Source organism: Amblyraja radiata, chromosome 3 (assembly GCF_010909765.2).
Source record: "Amblyraja radiata isolate CabotCenter1 chromosome 3, sAmbRad1.1.pri, whole genome shotgun sequence".
Classification (NCBI taxonomy): Eukaryota; Metazoa; Chordata; class Chondrichthyes; order Rajiformes; family Rajidae; genus Amblyraja; species Amblyraja radiata.
Window position 1 is genome coordinate 63,863,759 of NC_045958.1, and position 18,573 is coordinate 63,882,331.

The following is an 18,573-nucleotide window of genomic DNA, read 5'->3' on the forward strand; positions in this document are numbered from 1 at the left end:
ATAACCATATGATACCATCACAGAAGACAGTGCCACAAACGTGAAGGAGACATGATAGACCTTAGAATAGGAGCATTGTTGAACCAGCTTGAAGATAAAATGGAGAATTTATATCAACTGCTGAAGATGGTGCAGAAACTTTGAAAGAAAGCAAAAGCAAAGAAAATTAAATCATATGGCAAAGATGCAAGCATCTATATCCAGATTATCAATTGTAGAGCAAGGCTAACACAAATCAAGAGATCAGGTTGAAAAGTCCATCTGTTATGTGCAAATTTCAAAAACTTTACATCAGTAACTTCTCGAAGGTCGACTATTAGGTGGTTTAGGACATCCTGAAAGATATGTAATTAAATAGTATCTTCCTTTTTGCTTCCTCCAAAAAGTTAGAATTTTTAATTGATACGTCTAGTAGTTACCATAATGTTTTTGATCTAATCATTCGGCTTGATTCATACTGTTTTCTGCATAAATCAAATCAGTGATCCTTTATTCTTGCTTATATGCATTCTGTTTCATTGTAGTAAATAGGAAAATCGTTTTCATGGACACACCATGGTCACTCAGCTCTACATGATTTCAAAACTACTATAGCTGGCTAACAAAATTCCTGAAGGAGGATGCATTTTAAACAGCGCAAAAATCAGAAAAACAAATCCCTTTCCTTGCTCAGGTGCAAGAGGTCAGTGTGAAATATTAATATCCAGTTAACACAAAAATGAGCAACAAATCCTACAGGTAGTCTGTTGTCATCATAAGCATGACTGCCAAACAGTGAGCCAACATCATAAGTTGGCTGACTGTTCCATCTCTGCTAACATTGCATGCTGACAATTTCAAATTCCAACTCGCATAGGCAGTGTGCTAGATTAAGCTACGTGGCTATGATCAGCGATGATCACATATAATCAGCCATGATCACATTGAATGGCTCGAAGCAGCAAATGGCATACTCCTGCACCTATTGTCTATTGTGGCAATTGCTTCATCTGATGAGATGCTTCTACATATGATTCTCAAAACTTGAATTGAAGTTCACTGTAGAGTCCTACACCCCAAACATTCAACAAATCCACACGACCTGTGTTTGCCACATTGCTACAAAATGTTCCAGTGCACTTCAGTTCACGTTTGCCGGAAACTGCATGGAGTCAGCCACTGAGGAGAAACCATGGCCTCATCTAGAATTTTTGCCTGCGTAAGTAGGACATTGACATCGCAGTAATGGTACTAAATTATAGTCTACAAAATTCAATGGAATTCAGTTACCAAAACTGGGTTGTTTAAAAAAAAAAAGCAAAATGTAGCCAACCATGGAATCCCTTCATTATATGCATTGCATTTGGAATTATTTGGTCTCTTAAAACTATAAATTGCCAAACATGTCAATTGTGGGATTCCACGGGAAGAACCAGTGGCCCTTGCCACACCGGTTTGCTATGACCAAATATCTAAAGCTAACCTCTCAAAAAGGTCACAAACCCACTGAACACATAGTCACTGCAGATTAATGCGCTTTAGGTCTAGGTTCTTCACTAGCATTTCATTCTCGTAATGTCACAAAGACATTTTTTTTCCTGAACTGCTGGAGACAATCCTCTGACTAATTGGCAAGATATTTAGTTTCCTTCATTTTAAATTACTTTGGAGAATTTCATCGCCAATACGTATGCCATTTGCAACAATATATGAAATATAATAATTAAATATTCCTTTCTTTTCATGTTGAAAGTAAATCTACTGCATCAGCCATTACCAGTGTACCATGCAAATTCTAATCTGGATCCTTTTGTACCAGTCACTTAATACCAAGCTTTATTTCTGATCAGAAGAATGCATCTGCTGCTGGATATTATGTCAGAATTCAAGACGATGTCATTTTCCAAGGAAGATTCATCTGTTTCAAAAGAATTGCCTTAAACAATGAAAGCTGATCAAGACAAAAAAGATTCCGCATGATAAAATGTGGAGCAGAAAAGCAAAAACAGACCTGAAACACCAATCATCTTGTTGCCACCACAGATGCTGCTTGACCTACTGAGTTCCTCCAACTGTTTGTTTAATGCTCCAGATCAAAAATATCCCATAATTACTGTTTTCTGCCCAGTTGCAGCAAATGTCCATCTTAAAAACACTATGCTTATCCATTTACAACTTTTAAGAGTGGCTGAGTCACATTAATTACTGCTGCCAGACTTAGCATGGAAAGACTGCTGAAATACAAGCTTTGAGTGTTAGCTTGAACAAAAATAATTTGACAAGCTAAAAATTAGACAGGCAGCAAAAAAATACATTAATTAAACTATTGTACTGTATTGAACCTCTTTGTTTACCACGAGGTCAACAAGAGACATAATTAAGAGCCATTTTCCTTCCATTTAAAGATAAACATACAGTGCTCAGAAATACCAATTCCTTTAAAGTGCACAAAGTATTTCACTTTACCGACCCAGCCGAGCAGACCACTAGTTCTTCCTTCTCCATCTCAGCTATCTAGTGCAGTTGGAGATAGATGGAATCAGATTCCTTTGCAACCTTCACAATCTCAAAGTGTTCTGCAGAAGACAGAGGAAACAAGCACAGATCTAGAAAAAAAGCAAGTGGGTTGCAGGTAGGGGAGGGGAAGGGAAAGAAGAGAAAGATGAATGCAGTGAATATTTAAATAGCAAAAGAAACATTTCTAGAAGCTTGACTCTTCCCCCTCCCAACATGCTCATCTAACATTGAGTAGAACTCAAAAAACTGCCATTTTATTTACAGGAAGAAACTTAATTGTTATATTAAACTAGAAAACATGTAAAGAATGTAGTCGGACTACTAATATTTACAACACAGACAATTTTGGTACTCAAACTTAATTGATTTTGTAAATTATCTGGATATTGCAAACATCATTTGAGTAGCTACAAAAAAACTTTTATTATTTTTAAAGAACTTCTACATTCAAATGTGAACTTCCATCAATTAAAATCAACGAAGATAATATTCTGGAGAGAGAAAAAAAAAAAATCAGAGCGGAGTCAAAGGACATCTTGCAAGGAAGATAGGATTTCACTCTTTCCATGCAAGATATTCCAAGATATGCAAGCAATGGCAAGAACACCTAACTAATTATATTAAAATAATACGTGAAAAATAAAATGGAACTGGTTTTCTGATAGATACTTGTGTAGAAACTGATCTCTTTTAAAAAGACAAATCCGGGGTATGCTTATTACACATTTCTCTCTTCAGTGCCTCAGTGGAGGTGACGGAGTTAAAACGAATAAGGCAATTTACTGCTTCCCAATCCACCATGTCCACCCAAACCACCCCCTCCCCAGGCACCTTCCCTTGCACACCGCAGGAAATACAACCCCTGTCCATATACCCCCTCCCTTGACTCTGCCTAGGGACCCCGACAGCCCTTTCAAACGAGATAGAGGTTTACTTGCCCCTCCTCCAACCACATCTAACTATATTTGCTGTTCCAGGTGTGAACTCGGGTATATCGGTGAGACCAAGCACAGACTGGGCAATCATTTCGCTGAACACCTTTGCTCAGTCTGCCTAGGCCTACATGATGTCGTGGTTGCCAAACACTACCTCCCCTTCCCATACTGACCTTTCTGTCCTGGGCTTCCTCCATTGTCAAAGTGAGGCTCAATGTAAATTGGAGGAACAGCACCTCATATTTCACGGGCATCTTACAACCCAGTGGTATGAGTATTGATTACTCTAACTTCAGGTAACCATTGCTCCCCTCTCTCCCCATCCCCCCCCCCCCCCCCCCCCCCCCCCCCCCACCCTATTCGTTGTACTAGTTTAACTGTCGTCCTGTTGCGTTTCACTGTCTGTATATCTCATATCATCTACCACACACCCAACAACTGACCATTGTGGGCTCTACCTTGCCTTGATGATCATTGATTTTTGCATATCTTTCATTAATTTGTTCCATGTGGGGTCTATATCTCATTTTCCTTTCCGCTCACTCGCAGTCGAAAGAGACCCAACCTGAAACGTCATCTATTCCTTTTCTCCGGAGATGCTGTCTGACCCACTGAGTTACTCCAGCTTTTTGTGTCTATGTAGGGCAATGTACTGGTAATATTGTGGGGAAATCTCACATCAACAGCTTTTTGTCCACTATTATGCAACAAACTGATAATAAACAAAACTGCAGTTTCAGGAAGTCTGAAGCAGAGATAATGCTGGAAATCTGCCAGTTTGGGTGTGTGAGAAGGAACTGGTTTAACCAGATACTGGTTTAAATCGAAGATAAGACACAAAAAGCTGGAGTAACTCAGTGGGACAGGCAGCATCTCTGGAGAGAAGGAATGGATGACGTTTCGGGTCAAGACCCTTCTTCAGACTGGTTTGGGATAAGGTAAAAGAGAGATATAGACGGCGATGTGGAGAGATAAAGATCAATGAATGAAAGATATGCAAAAAAGGAACGATGAGAAAGGAAACAGTTTGTAGGGCGAAAATGAGAAGCTAGTGCGACTTGGGTGGGGGAAGGATAGAGAGAGGGAACGTGCGAGAAATCAATATTCATACCACTGGGCTATAAGCTGCCCAAGCGAAATATAAAATACTGTTCCTCCAATTTGTATTTAGTCTCACTCTAACAATGCAGGAGACCGAGGACAGAAAGGTCTGTGAAGGAATGGGAAGGAGAATTAAAGTGGCCAGCAACCGGGAGATCAGGTTGGTTCACGCAGGCTGAGCGAAGGTGTTCCGCGAAATGATCGCCCAGTCTGCGTTTGGTCTCGCTGATGTATAAGAGTGCACATCTTGAACAATGGACGCAGTAGATGAGGTTGGAGGAGGTGCAAGTGAACCTTTGCCTAACCTGAAAGAACTGCCTAACCTCCCTCTCTGCCCCCCTCCCCCCCTCTCTGATTCCCCTCCCTCTCTGCCCGCCCTCTTCCTCTATGGGTGAGTATTGCATTCGGGAACCAGCCCTCCCCTGTGATGCCGCCCCCACCCCTCAAACTCTACCTCTCCTTCTTTACCCCCTCCCCCTCCCACAGTCTCCCTCTCCACTCCCCTACCTCGCCATTCCTGTACAGTTGGGGGCTATGCGTGAGTGGATAGGGCGGGGGATGGGGTTAAAGGAGCAAATGAATAATATTAATATATCAAGGGGGGGGGGGGGGGGTGTGAGTGTGTGTGACGTCACAGGCCCCCCCCGCAATGAGGGGATGGGACCTAATGTGTCCCCCTTGATCAAGCTTCTCAAGTTTGCGGACAACACAACCCTAATTGGACTGATCCAGCATGGGGAGGAATCTGCCTACAGAGAGGAAGTGACACAGTTAGCATCCTGGTGCCATCGCAAGAACCTGGAGCTCAACGCTCTTAAGACAGTGGAATTGATTGATGACTTTAGGAGAGCTCCCCCTGCTCTCACCCCACTCACCATCAGCAACACCACAGTCACATCTGTGGAGTCTTTTAAGTTCCTGGGAACCATCATCTCCAAGGTCCTTAAATGGGGGACCACCATCGACTCCGCAGTCAAAACGGCACAACAGATGTACTTCCTGCGGCAACTGAGGAAGCACAATCTGCCACAGGCAATGATGGTCCAATTCTACACGGCCATCGTAGAGTCTGTCCTCGCCTTCAGCCACCAAGAACGACATCCAGAGGCTGCAGCGAATTGTCCGCTCAGCTGAGAAGGTTATTGGCTGCAACCTTCCCTCCATTGACGAACTGTACAACGCAAGGGCCAGGAAGCAAGCGGGTAAGATCATCTCTGACCCCTCTCACCCTGGCCACAAACTCTTTGAATCACTTCCCTCTGGAAGGCAACTCTGGACTGTCAAAGCTGCCACAGCCAGACATAGAAGGTTTTTCCACGAGTAGTAGCTCTACTCAATAACCAAAAGTCTGTAGCCTCCTTTTGCTCTGGTATGTTATTTAATTCACATGTTTAATCGATAATATTTTATTTTTTATGTTTAATGTTTTACGTGTCATTCCTAACTCACTACATGTCATGTTGTCACTTGCTGGCAGAGCACCAAGGCAAATTCCTTGTATGTGAATGCTTGGCCAATAAACTTATTCATTCATTCATTCATTCATTCCCCAGTCACCAGACTTGCAGTCCACATTCCTAATACTAAATATTCTTGCTTTTAGAAGAAATCGGTTTTATCTCCTGTTAAGGATGAGGTTTGCCAACACTTCACCTCATGGAGTTTCTCCCTCACATCATCCCCCTTCAACTGCAGAGAAAAAATTGCTGCAAGAGTTTTTGTAGTTGGCACAATCCATTCTGACTGTCCGAATACATTTGAGGATGAAGAACTTTCTGGTGTTTTCCTTGTTTGCTTTCCACCTGTGAACAACTTTCAAGAGATAATTTGGCAGATATATGGATAGATAAGGCTCAGAGGGATATGGGCCAAATTTGGGCAAATGGGACTGGCCCAAACTGCTAGCTTGGTCCTAATGACCTGTTTCCATGTTGTATAAAACTCTGATTCTACATCCCGATAACATTGTTGTGCTCTATTTCCAGATTAATACATATTTACTGTAGCTAGTTGACCAAAATTGAACACAATATTCAAAGTGCAGCCTCACTAACATTTTCTACAACTACAATATAATGTCCCAACTTCAATACTCATTGCCCTTGCTGATAAAGGCCCAGTGCCGGAAGCTTTCTTCACCACCCAGTCTGCCTGTGACACCGCTTTCAGGAATTATGTACTTGTACTCCTCAGACCCTCTGCTCCACAATATTCCCTACTGGCCTACCATTCATTGTGAAAATTCTGCCCAGATTTGATTTCACAAATGCAAAATGCAACACCTCATACTTATCTGATACGAATTCCTTATTCATTCCTTGGCCCATTTTCCCAGTCGATCAAGATCCTGCATTTCTTGATATCTTTCTTCACTGTCTAGGATACCGCCTATTTTAATGTCATCTGCAAACTTATTCATCATGATCTATACATTCTCATCCAAATCATCGATATAGATGACAAACAAAAATGGGCCCAGCACTGACACCACGGCCATGGATTTCCAGACCGAATATTAACATTTCCCATCTTCATCCTCCACTTCCTCATGCAGCCAATTATGTTTTCACTTAGCAAGCTGTTCCTGGATTGTTCAGGATCTAACCTGCCAGAGCAGCTTACGAAGCAGAAACTTATCAAAGGTCTCGCTGCAGTTCACATCGAGTATGTCTACCTTCCTGATGTCTCGACGTCTTCAAAGACCTTAATCAAATTTGTAAGACATGATCTCTCACACACAAGGCCAAATGCGTGCATATTGTATCCCTCATTATCGCCTCCAATCACCTGCCATAGATGTCACAATAACTGGTCTATTGTTCCCAAGGTTTTGTTTGCACCACTTCTTAAATAATGGCATAACATTATATCAAGGATTCCCTCCAATTGCAAACACCAATTGTGGGAGGATGATAACTCCTTTATTATCAACTGTCAACTTCACTTTGACAGCACTTGCTGGGCCAGATTCCAAACAAGTTATTTATGACACCAGTTTGGCACCTGGTGTAATTAATAATTCTTGTTTTCAATATTGAGGTTGAAGTGGTTTAAGACATAGCTGACTTGTTTTGAGATTAGAAATTAAGCACATTCTTAGTCATTACACAAACTAATGTTGTGAGCAAGCTCATAGGATTTCTCCTCATGCCAGATTCACAAATCGTGTCAGGACCACCAAGTATTGCTCCAGTCACGCAGGACTCCTCAATGGAATAGGGGAGCATAAGACCTGTTGCTTTATTGATGTTTTATTTAATACTTTAACAAATATAACCTTTGTAACTTTAACTAGAAGTGTTCTTTCTCCATCATTGATCCAAATCCTCAAAATCTGCTCATACCATACAGCTGGCTAGAAGATTCTAGCCCAACCTTTTTAGTTTCTCATTAGGAATGTTCTGATATACAATCTCCCCGAATTTCATTTCACTCTTTTATATTAATTGGTGGTTTTCATGAGGATGCTCAGTCTTTTCTTTCACACAAAATTTTCATTTTCTTTTCAATTTATCAGTTTAGTTTATTGTCACTGTACCGAAGCACAGCAAAAAGCTTTTGTTGCATGCTAACCAGCCAGCAGAAAGACAATACATGATTGCAACCGAGATCAATATATTACTTCCATATATGGCATAAAACACATGATGCTTTTATAGATGCCCCTATGCACCATGGAAAATCAAAGAAAATCTCAATTCCATGCCTCTGGCCGAGCCTTAATGCTCTTATTGAACCTAACAATATAGCAAACAATACAATACTAAAGTTGTATAAAGAGACATTGAAGAGGCAGCTTTTCACCTTGCAGGCATTATTCCATCAGGGGAACCAGTCTGACGTCACGTACATAAAATATTGTGCATCAACATATAACAGGTTAAAACTTGAGATTTTATAAGGGCAGAACTCACAAACAAGCAGCCTAAACTGAAAACTTGCAAAAAGAGTCTGGGGATAACTAGATTGTCATGTGATAAGGCAAGGCCAATGAAGCTTGTCTTTACTAGGATTTAGAAGAATAAGGGATCTCGTGGAAATGTACAGTATTCGGACAAGACTCAATAGACTGAATGTAGGGAACAAGTTTCTCCTGACCAGGGTTCTAGAACCAGGGATCACATTGTCAAGACATGGGCTAAGACATGTAGAACTATTTTACACAAAGAGTAGTGAACCTATGGGATTCACTACTACAGGAAGCCTAGAGGACATGTTGCAGAATATATTTAAGGTATAATATAGATTTCTAGACACAAAAGGTGTCAAGGGTTGTGAACAAACAGCAGGTATTTGGGATACAGGATCATCAATAATAATCATATTAAATTTGAGGGCCAAATGACTCATTTCTGCTTCTATTTTTCTATACTTCTATACATCTAAAATCTCCACATCTTCAATGCACTATTGCAGAGCACGGCCTACTGCTTTAGTCCAATCCTCCTGTTGTTCTGCAACCTATTCTCTTGTGAATATCTATCAATGGTAAATAATTTTGAAAAATAATTCTCCATTAAGGGCAATTATAAGGGTAACTAATTATAGTTCTTTATGGTCATGTGTGCAAAGATAGTGAAAAAACATGCTATCCAAATAAATTATACAATCAAATCATACAAGAGTACAATAGGTAGCGCAAAAAGAAAAAGGAAACATAGTACAGAATATAGTGTTATACCTATAGAAAGAGAGCAGATTTAAAAAAAATATCTTTAAGGCCTGTAAAGAGGTAGATTGGGAGACTGGGAATACATCCTTAGGGCCTGTCCCACTTGGGCGCCATTTGCACATCATTTACGCGACAGCCTAAAAATAGGTTGGCGCGTCGTGACGCAGAGTGAGGCATGCAGTGACGCGCGGTGCTTCCCTGTCACCCCACGATTTTGGAATGTTCAAAATCCTGGGGCGACATTTGGGTGTCTCATCATGTCGTGCGCCCTGTCACACGCTGACGTATGCTGTCCTGTGGGTGACGCCCGGTTAGGGGCTACAGATGGGCTGCAAAATATTCTTCCTTCAATGCAAGGATTTTAAACAATAATATATTTAAATTAATACAATAAAATCAATTGTGCAAATGAAAAGATGTCCGAGTCGTCCAGTTTTATTTATAGATGTATTGGTCCGCTTCCAGATCCCTTCACCGTCTTTTTCACAGGGATGGATTCAGTGAGTGTAGACTGAACTCCCCTCTCCCCTTCCCCATCCCTCCTTCTACACTCCCCCCTACCCTTCAACCCCTCCCCGCTCCCCTTCCCCCCTTCTCGCTGTTCCACACTTCTCCCCTTTATCCACTACCCCCCATCCCCTCACATCCCCTTCTCCCTCTCCATCCCCCACTTTCCCCGACGCCCCCCCATTTGTGGACCCAGCCTGCGACCAGCAAACCCCCGCACACTATCCCACACACGCTGCAGGCAATTTATACAAACCTGTGCCCCATTGGAGTGCGGAAGGAAACCCAAACCCTAGCCCTAACCCGAACCCTAATCCGAGCCCTAACCCTAGCTTCTGCCTGCTCCTAATTGGAACTAAACTGTTGGCCACGAGTTGTTAGTGGGATCTAGCTGTCACAGGCTGGGTCCACAAATGGGGGGCGACCCCCCTCCTCCCTTCTCTCGCTCCACTCTTCTCCCCCTTATCCATTACCCCCTCCCCTCACATCCCCTTCTCTCCCTCTCCCGCCCTTCTCCCATTCACCAAACTCCCCCGCCCCCCTCTTTCCCCGACGCCCCCCATTTGTGGACCCAGCTAGATCCCACTATAGTACTGCACAAAGGGCACATCATCTGTTTTAGTAACATTGACTATGGGATAAATGCAAACTTTGGGAACAACACCCCCCCACTCCCCCGCGCCTTGCTTCAAAATGGGTGGGTGGGTATTTAGACCCAGTGGCCGGAGCAGGTGGGTGGTACTGGTACATTGGCAAAATTGCCTGCACCCAGTTGAAAAGCCCGCTGCCTCTGGGGGTTTAGAGAGACCATTGGAAGAGAGATCTGCCTCTGGGACAACTCGTGGCCAACAGTTTAGTTCCCATGAGCAGCAGGCAGAACATTGCGGGTTCGAGTCCAACTCCTGGGGCCCCCCGTGTCACATTTAGTTGAGAAATACAGTGCCCTTCGGCCCCGCTGAGTCCGCACTGACCAGCGATCCCCCGCACACTATCCCACACACGCTAGGGACAATTTATACTTATACCAAGCGTATCAACCTAGAGTTAGGGTTACGGTTACGGTTTGGGCTTCCTCCTGCACGCCAAAGGCGCACAGGTTTGTATAAACAGTACCTAGCGTGTGTGGGGAAATCGCTGATGGCAGGCTGGGTCCACAAATGGGGGTGGGGGGGTTTGGAGAATGGGAGAAGGGAGGTAGAGGGGGAAAAAGCGATGTGAGGGAAGGGGGTAGCGGATAAGGAGGAGAAGATTGAAGTGGCGAGAAGGGAGGAAGAGGGGGAATGGTAGGGGGGAGTGGAGAGGGAGGAAGGGAAGAAGGGGGTGGAAGAAAGGGGAGGGGAGAAGGGTAGGGGGGGGAGTGGAGATGGAGGGATGGGTCAGGAGGGAGCAAGAGGGGAGGGGAGTTCAGTCTCCATTCACTGAATCCATCCCTGGTGATCGGATCTGGAAGCGGACTTATACATCCATAAATAAAACCGCACGAGTCAGACATCTTTTCATTTGCACAATTGATTTTATTGTATTCAATTTAATATATAAATGTTTAAAATCCATGCATTGAAGGAAGAATATTTTACAGCCTCAACCCTAACTGGGTGTCACCCGCATGGCAGCATACGTCAGCGTGTATGTCGTACAACTTGACGGTTTTACGGGCGTTAGTCACTGACACTCTGCAGTCCTTTAACCATACAACCACAGGCCCTTTAACCATACAATTACCCAACCAGGACATTTTTGGGTGGAAGAAATCAGAGTATCTGGAGGAAACTCCACAATGACAGTGCGCAAGGTCAGAAAGACACATAGATTTCCTCTAGGTACTCAGGTTTCCTTCCATATCTTGAAGATGGCCTGGCAGGATAATTAAGACTATTGATTGCTCCTTAGAGTAATAATAAGATAAAATGAGTTGCAAAACAGTAAGGGAATTGGACCACAGCAATACCATCATGCACTCTTTCTCCTCCTTCCAGTATCCACTCTCCTTGACTTCATCCAACTCATCAACTACTTTCTACTTGCAACTGCAAACACTTTCTGGATAGTATCCGGCTATTGTGGAAATAGACTTTGCTCGATGCATCAAGAACTGAAAGCATAGAGGCATTGTCGAACTGTGCCATGCTTAGATAACATCTCAAAAATACTGAAGTTATCATTGCATCACTTCTACTTTTCAATTGATATATTTGCAAATAATCTTACTTTATACATCTTGCTAATGGTTTGACTTCAAGAGAGACAGGAAGCAAGAGTATTATCAGTTTAAAGCTAATAACATCAATATCTAAACTGTGTGACATTAAAGCTGCCTAACACAAGAGCTAGACAAAAAGGTTTCAGGTTATAAGAGACATAATCTACTCACAGGTATTCAATTGATTTTCACGAACAAAAATGATATAGGGAAAATGAGAACTAATATGGGATCACGTGCTTCCCTGCTGGGAAGGAATTCAGGGCACAGACTTGCAAGCCAAGACTAATGTTGACTTGGCAAAAAAAGTGAGGTAAACGGTGCCAAACCCAAGACAAATTGCAATAATGGTGGTGAAGTCATAGAAAAGGGCATCAAACTTGCAAAACAAAGCTACTTGTCTTTTTCACATGACAATCGACAAAATGATTTGGCCCCAACAGCAGTAGTACAGTAACAAAATTCTTCCAAAAAACATAATTTGCATAAGGAGGAAGTTACCGTCTATCTGCAGGGTAGGTTCATTTTAGCTGCACTATGTACACAGAGATTTAATTTTAGAAGGAAGTTAAATACCAATTTAAAAACCAACCAACCACAGAACTTGTAACATCTTGAAATAAACAGCAATTATATTTTGCATTATTTAGCCCTGACTTTTGGCCAAGGGGGAACCTACAACAACATTGGAAGCATCTTATTATTTTCAAAATTAGCTTATGTTAACATTATAGTATGATTAGATACATTGTTGCATGGATCAATTATCAGTTCAAAATGACAACTTTTGCATATTGGAACACACTTGTTCCTGGTTACAATAATAACTTGCATCTGTTAATAATCACATTGAAGATTTCATGATCACAAAATAAAGTAAAAATGAAGACAATAGACAATAGGTGCAGGAGTAGGCCATTTGAGCCAGCACCGCCATTCACTGTGATCATCCACATTCAGTGCCTTGTTCCTGCCTTCTCACCATATCCCCTGACTGCATTATCTTTAGGAGCTCTAACTAACTCTCTCTTGAAAGCATCCAGAGAATTGGCCTCCACTGCCTTCTGATGCAGAGAATTCCACAGATTCACAACTCTGAGTGAAAAAGTTTTTCCTCATCTCCGTTTTAAATGATCTACCCCTTACTCTTAAACTGTGGCCCCTGGTGCTGGACTCCCCCAACACCGGGAACATGTTTCCTGCCTCTAGCGTGTCAAAACCCTTAATAATCCTTATGTTTCAATAAGACCCCCCCTCATCCTAAATTCTATAGTATACCAGCCCAGCCGCTCCATTCTATCAACATATGACAGTCCCGCTATCCTGGGAACTAACCTTGTGAACCTACGCTGCAATCCCTCAATAGCAAGAAAGCCCTTCCTCAAATTTGGAGACCAAAACTGCACACAATACTCCAGGTGTGGTCTCACAAGGGCCCTGGACAACTGCAGAAGGACCTCTTTTCCTCTCAACTCAACTCCTCTTGTTATGAAGGCCAACATGCCATTAGCTTTCTTCACTGCCTGCTGTACCTGCATGCTTACTATCAGTGAGTGATGAACAAGGAGCCCAGATCTCTTTGTACTTCCCCTTTTTCCAACCTGACACAATTTCTGTTTTTGCCACCAATGTGGATAACCTCACATTTATCCACATTAAACTGCATCTGCCATGCATCCGCCCACTCACCCAACCAGTCCAAGTCACCCTGCATCCTCGTAGCATCCTCGTCACAGTTCACACTGGCACCCAGCTTTGTGTCATCTGCAAATTTGCTAATGTTACCTTGAATCCCTTCATCTAAATCATTGATGTATATTGTAAATAGCTGCGGTCCCAGCACCAAGCCTTGCGGTACCCCACTAGTCACTGCCTGCCATTCTGAAAGGGACCCGTTAATTCCTACTCTTTGTTTTGTCTGCCAACCAATTTTCTATCCATGTCAGTACCCTATCCCCAATACCATGTGCCCTAATTTTGCCCACTAATCTCCTATGTGGGACCATATCAAATGCTTTCTGAAAGTCCAGGTGCACTACATCCACTGGCTCTCCCTTGTCCATTTTCCTAAAAAAAAAATTCAGAAGATTAGTCGAACATGATTTCTCCTTCGTAAATCCATGCTGACTCAGACCGATCCTGTTACTGCTATCCAAATGTGCCGCTATTTCATCTTTTACAATTGCCTCCAGCATCTTCCCCACCACCGATGTCAGGCTAACTGGTCTATAATTCCCTGTTTTCTCTCTCCCGCCTTTCTTAAAAAGTGGGATTTCTTAAAAACTTTATTTAAAACTGCATTTCCGCATTTTCTACAAATAATATAATCCAAATGGGTTCCAGGGCTAGAGGTAATGGGTCTAGGGGCCACGGGTCTGTAGATCTGCTACCTGATTATAGATTATTTTTTTATTGTTTAAGACTTACTTAGCTGTGTGGAGGAATCTAGACGGATAACTTTTTTTTGTCCACGTTCTCATCTTCTACAAATAATGAATATTACACACTATTAAAAAGAAACCAGTCAAGCAAAATACTTCGAATCACAAATAATTTTGGAACATTTTTGTTCTCCAGTAACCAACCGCACAAAAACAACTACTGGAACAAAATCCCAGTCAACCCTGTTTTATTCCTGTTCTTTGAGGAGATTTGACTGAGCAGCTTACTGGTTTATATTGCTGTAAAATAGGCCACCGGTAAACAAGTTAATTTTTTTCTGCAGTCTGGCGAATAATCCGCTAAATTAATCTATCAAGTGAAAGTTTCTTCTTCAGATTTTTTTTTTTAAATCATGAAGTGACAATATTACCGAACTAAATATTTTGTCATCCGCTTTGTGCCCGTGCCTATGCTTACGTACAATTTCAAGCAATAAACCAATGGCAATAATTATTGTCCTAGACCACTGAATACAATTCGGAGCAGTGTACTACAAAATAGTAAGCTTTATGTGTGCCAAATTTAGAGTGTCTTCCAGGAAATTTTCTGGGCTCACCTTTCTCAGGCAAATGAAACCAAAACAAGGCACATGCCATCCAAATCAATCAAGAAAATGAGATTAATTTTGAATTTAGTGAAGACCTTGTATATATTACAATAACAATGTCTTACCTGGTTAATGACATACACGCCATAATCGAGCTGCTGTCGCTGCAGAAGTGGATGCAAATAATACAACCAATATTTCAAATGTTCATCACGGTCACGAAAAGGAATGATTACTGCAACCTTCTGAAGAGCTGTACATTCTGAGGGAGTATATCGGCCTCCTTCACGCACTAACAAATTATTCTGTCTCACATCTTCCAGATTAATGGACTGAGAAAATTCTATTCTTGAGGGGCCCACTACAAAAGAGAGCAAGAAATAAACGAGTCAGTTAAAAAACGTACACATAGATTTATACATAAACAGGCTGAAAATAACCATCCCTTTTCCTGGAGGTGTTGATCCCATACCAATTTCTGCTGTCATGTGTACCTCATTGATATTATACAATTTGACAGTTAGACAATTAGAGCATTAGACAGACTCAAATAGGTTTTTAGAGCATTGCCAAACATAGTCACCAGACTGACACAGGTGCACTATAAGGTTCACTGAATAACAATCTGGAGTTGGAACAAAAAACAAAATGTCCAACTAAACCTGCACTATGGCATAGGTAGAGGTCAGGTTACTTAGCAGGGACTAATAACTTAGTTTTTGGCATGGTTTTCAGTAAGGGGGTAACTCCAGATCCCCGAGTGCAAATGCCAAAAGAAACATGTCACTAATAATACTCAGTGGAGCACTGAAATATTAAGCAGGTAATCAAACATCTTCTGTGATTAATGTGCCTTGAGAATTATGCAATAGAATTTGCATGAGAGCAAAGGACAGACGATGCCAGTGGAGAAAATAATGAGAAACATTAGGAAATGCAGTCCCATCTGTTTGGAATACAAGGTAAACCAGAAATGGGGCGGCATATTAGCACAGCTGTAGAGTTGCTGCCTTACAGCGCCAGAGACCCAGGCTCGATCCTATCTACGTTGCTGTCCGTACGGAATTTGTACATACTCCCTGTGACCGCGTCAGTTTTCTCTGGGTGTGCAGGTTTCTTCCCACGTGCAGCTTTGCAGGTGAATTGGCTCCTTTAAATGACCTCTAGTGTGCAGGATAAAACTAGTGTATGGGTGCTCGCTGGTCGGTGTGGACTTGGTGGGCCAAAGGGCCCCATTTCCACTCTGTATCGCTAAAACTAAACTGAAGAATATTTATTTTATGATGAAAAGCTACGAGTTGTGGAAGTAAAAAACAATTTAGGTGTCAGTGTACACAGATTACTAGTTTGAATTATCGTATTTCCCAGCAATGAAGACGCTATTTTTTTACCCAAAAATAAGGCACAAACATTTACCTGTGTCTTGGAGGCCGAAGGTTAGGTTGTCAGCCAAGACAGATAGACTTGGCTATCCCTCAGTTCAGCAACATCGTTCTTGATGGTTGGCCAAATCTGAGGGATGGCCAAATCTATCCCTCATTGCTGGCAGCTGATGGGAAGCGGCTGTAAAGAGGGAAGCGGCTGTAAAAGGACAGCGCCGCCGGGGGGGGGGGGGGGGGGGGGGGGGGGAAAGAGTTCCTTTCGCAGAGTGTGGGGAGTCTGGCCTGGGTCAGCACGGGCAGGAGCGTTGTGAAGGAGGGGGTCGGGGATCATGCCAGCAGGGACCAGACAGCGGAACCGGCTGCCACCTCAGCGCCATCTGCGGGCCCGCTCACCTCTGGCAGTGCTCTCCGTCTGAACATCTCTCTCCTGCCACCAGTCAGGTGCTTCCCGCAAATCCTTAAATTCCAACTGCCGCTGGCAGCAGGACATGGCCTCACTTGCTGCGTTGGGTGACTGTAGATTAACCCTTATTAATCCATTCCATTTATAATCCCCACTACACATATATGCATGCCACCCATTACATGGTATTACAGTACTACACTAACAAGGACAGGGAGCTCTCAGAAGCCACGCCAAGCTGGGAATGCATGGCTGGCAGTTTGAATGTTCTGTATTACTTATGGAATAAAGGCTAATGTTTCACCACGTATGTTGTCGTGGATCATTCACAAACATGGTGTCAGTATCTTTGTGCCACATTTCCAACTCTTTTGCCTGAATTTATTTATTTATTTATTTTGGTGACTATATTTTTTTCAATGGACCATGGCCGGATCATTTCGTAAACCTGATCCTCTGATATTCGACGGTGAACTTGCCAAATCTTTGAGGAGGAATTTGGAATTTTCATTGATGCCGCCCACCCGGGAGCTGCTCCCCACAGTGTTGCATCAACTCTCCTCAACGTAGCAGGCACATAGGCTGCCCTGCGGGCACAGGATTTCAATTACGCCCCAGAACATACCGATGCGGTAACCCAGGTTGTGACCCCAGCAGTCTATCAGGGACCCCACCTGCCTCCTCCGAAAGTTCCGTGACCTGTCAACTTCGCACTAACGTTATCATGGAGCGCCACAAATTATTTTCCCTTAGCCAACACGAGGGCGAGATGGTCGAATCCTACATCAGTGACCTGAAGAGCATCGCTGCAAGATGACGTACTAATCTGCGGTACTCGTATATGGCATCCTGAATGACAAGATGAGAAATGAACTACTCCGGGATGAGGAACTCACACTGGCTAAAGCTGAGCGCACCTGCCGGGTTGCAAAGTTCACTGACACCCATATCAAATCCCGGGGACTGGGACCTCACTCTGCCTACGATGTCCATGCTTTCTATAGGTCCCCACGACAACCGTTAACAAGCCCTCGACAACCACCTACAGCCCCAGGGAGGGTAACCGACCCACTGGTTCATAACTGCAGTAATTGTGGCGGCTCACACCCAAAATTTCATGAGCAATGCCTCGCTTATGGCAAAACCTGCCACTACTGTAAAAAGAAAAATCACTTTATTTGGTATTGCCGCAATCGTGGTAACAGGGCCCAGCCACAACAATCTCTCTATGCGCTCGAGCCCCCATTTTCCCATGAGGCACTGACTGAAACAGCAGTTCCAGCAGAGTCACAACCCCAACACCTGCAAGAAGACAGCCAAAACATACATTCATGTATTCCAAACTCACCGTCTAAAAACAGTGATCCCATGACAATGCTCAGTATCAACAATACCAAACGTACCAACGTACTATGGAACAACTCTTTACTGGCTACCCTTGCGACATAATCGTGGATGACATCCTGACTCTGGCACTGTAAGGGTGCAACTTTACTGCAGCGCCAGTGCCGCCCACTAACAGCATTCAAGATGTTCAAAAAGCCTAGGGATACACAAAATGAAGAGCTAGACAATATAAAATCGGGAATTAACTTTTCATCCAAACGATAGCAGAAACCAGTAATTCACCAGTACAAAAATTTTGGGTACTGAGCTCATTGAAATTTTCAAGATTAATTTTTGAGGCAGTACAAATGGTGAAACCTGGAGTACATTTAAAAAACACTTGGACACGTATAGTAATAGGAAAGGTTTAGAGGGATATCGGCCAAATGTGAATAAATGGAACCAGCGTAGATAGGGCATATTTGTCGGCAGACAAGCTGGGTCAAAGTTGTTTCCATGCCTCTAAATAGGCAAGTCCCTATGACTCTAAATAGGAATCAAG

The 18,573-nt window shown here is 42.8% G+C and overlaps 1 protein-coding gene across 1 annotated transcript in view; it reads right to left on the reverse strand.

The window, feature by feature from the left end:
• LOC116971096 (beta-1,4-galactosyltransferase 1-like) overlaps positions 1-18,573 on the reverse strand; it is a 66,392-nt gene that overhangs the window by 23,563 nt on the left and 24,256 nt on the right. The window contains exon 4 of the mRNA XM_033017934.1: positions 15,026-15,261. Coding sequence (XP_032873825.1) covers positions 15,026-15,261 — 236 coding nt within the window. The remainder of the gene's footprint in view (positions 1-15,025; positions 15,262-18,573) is intronic.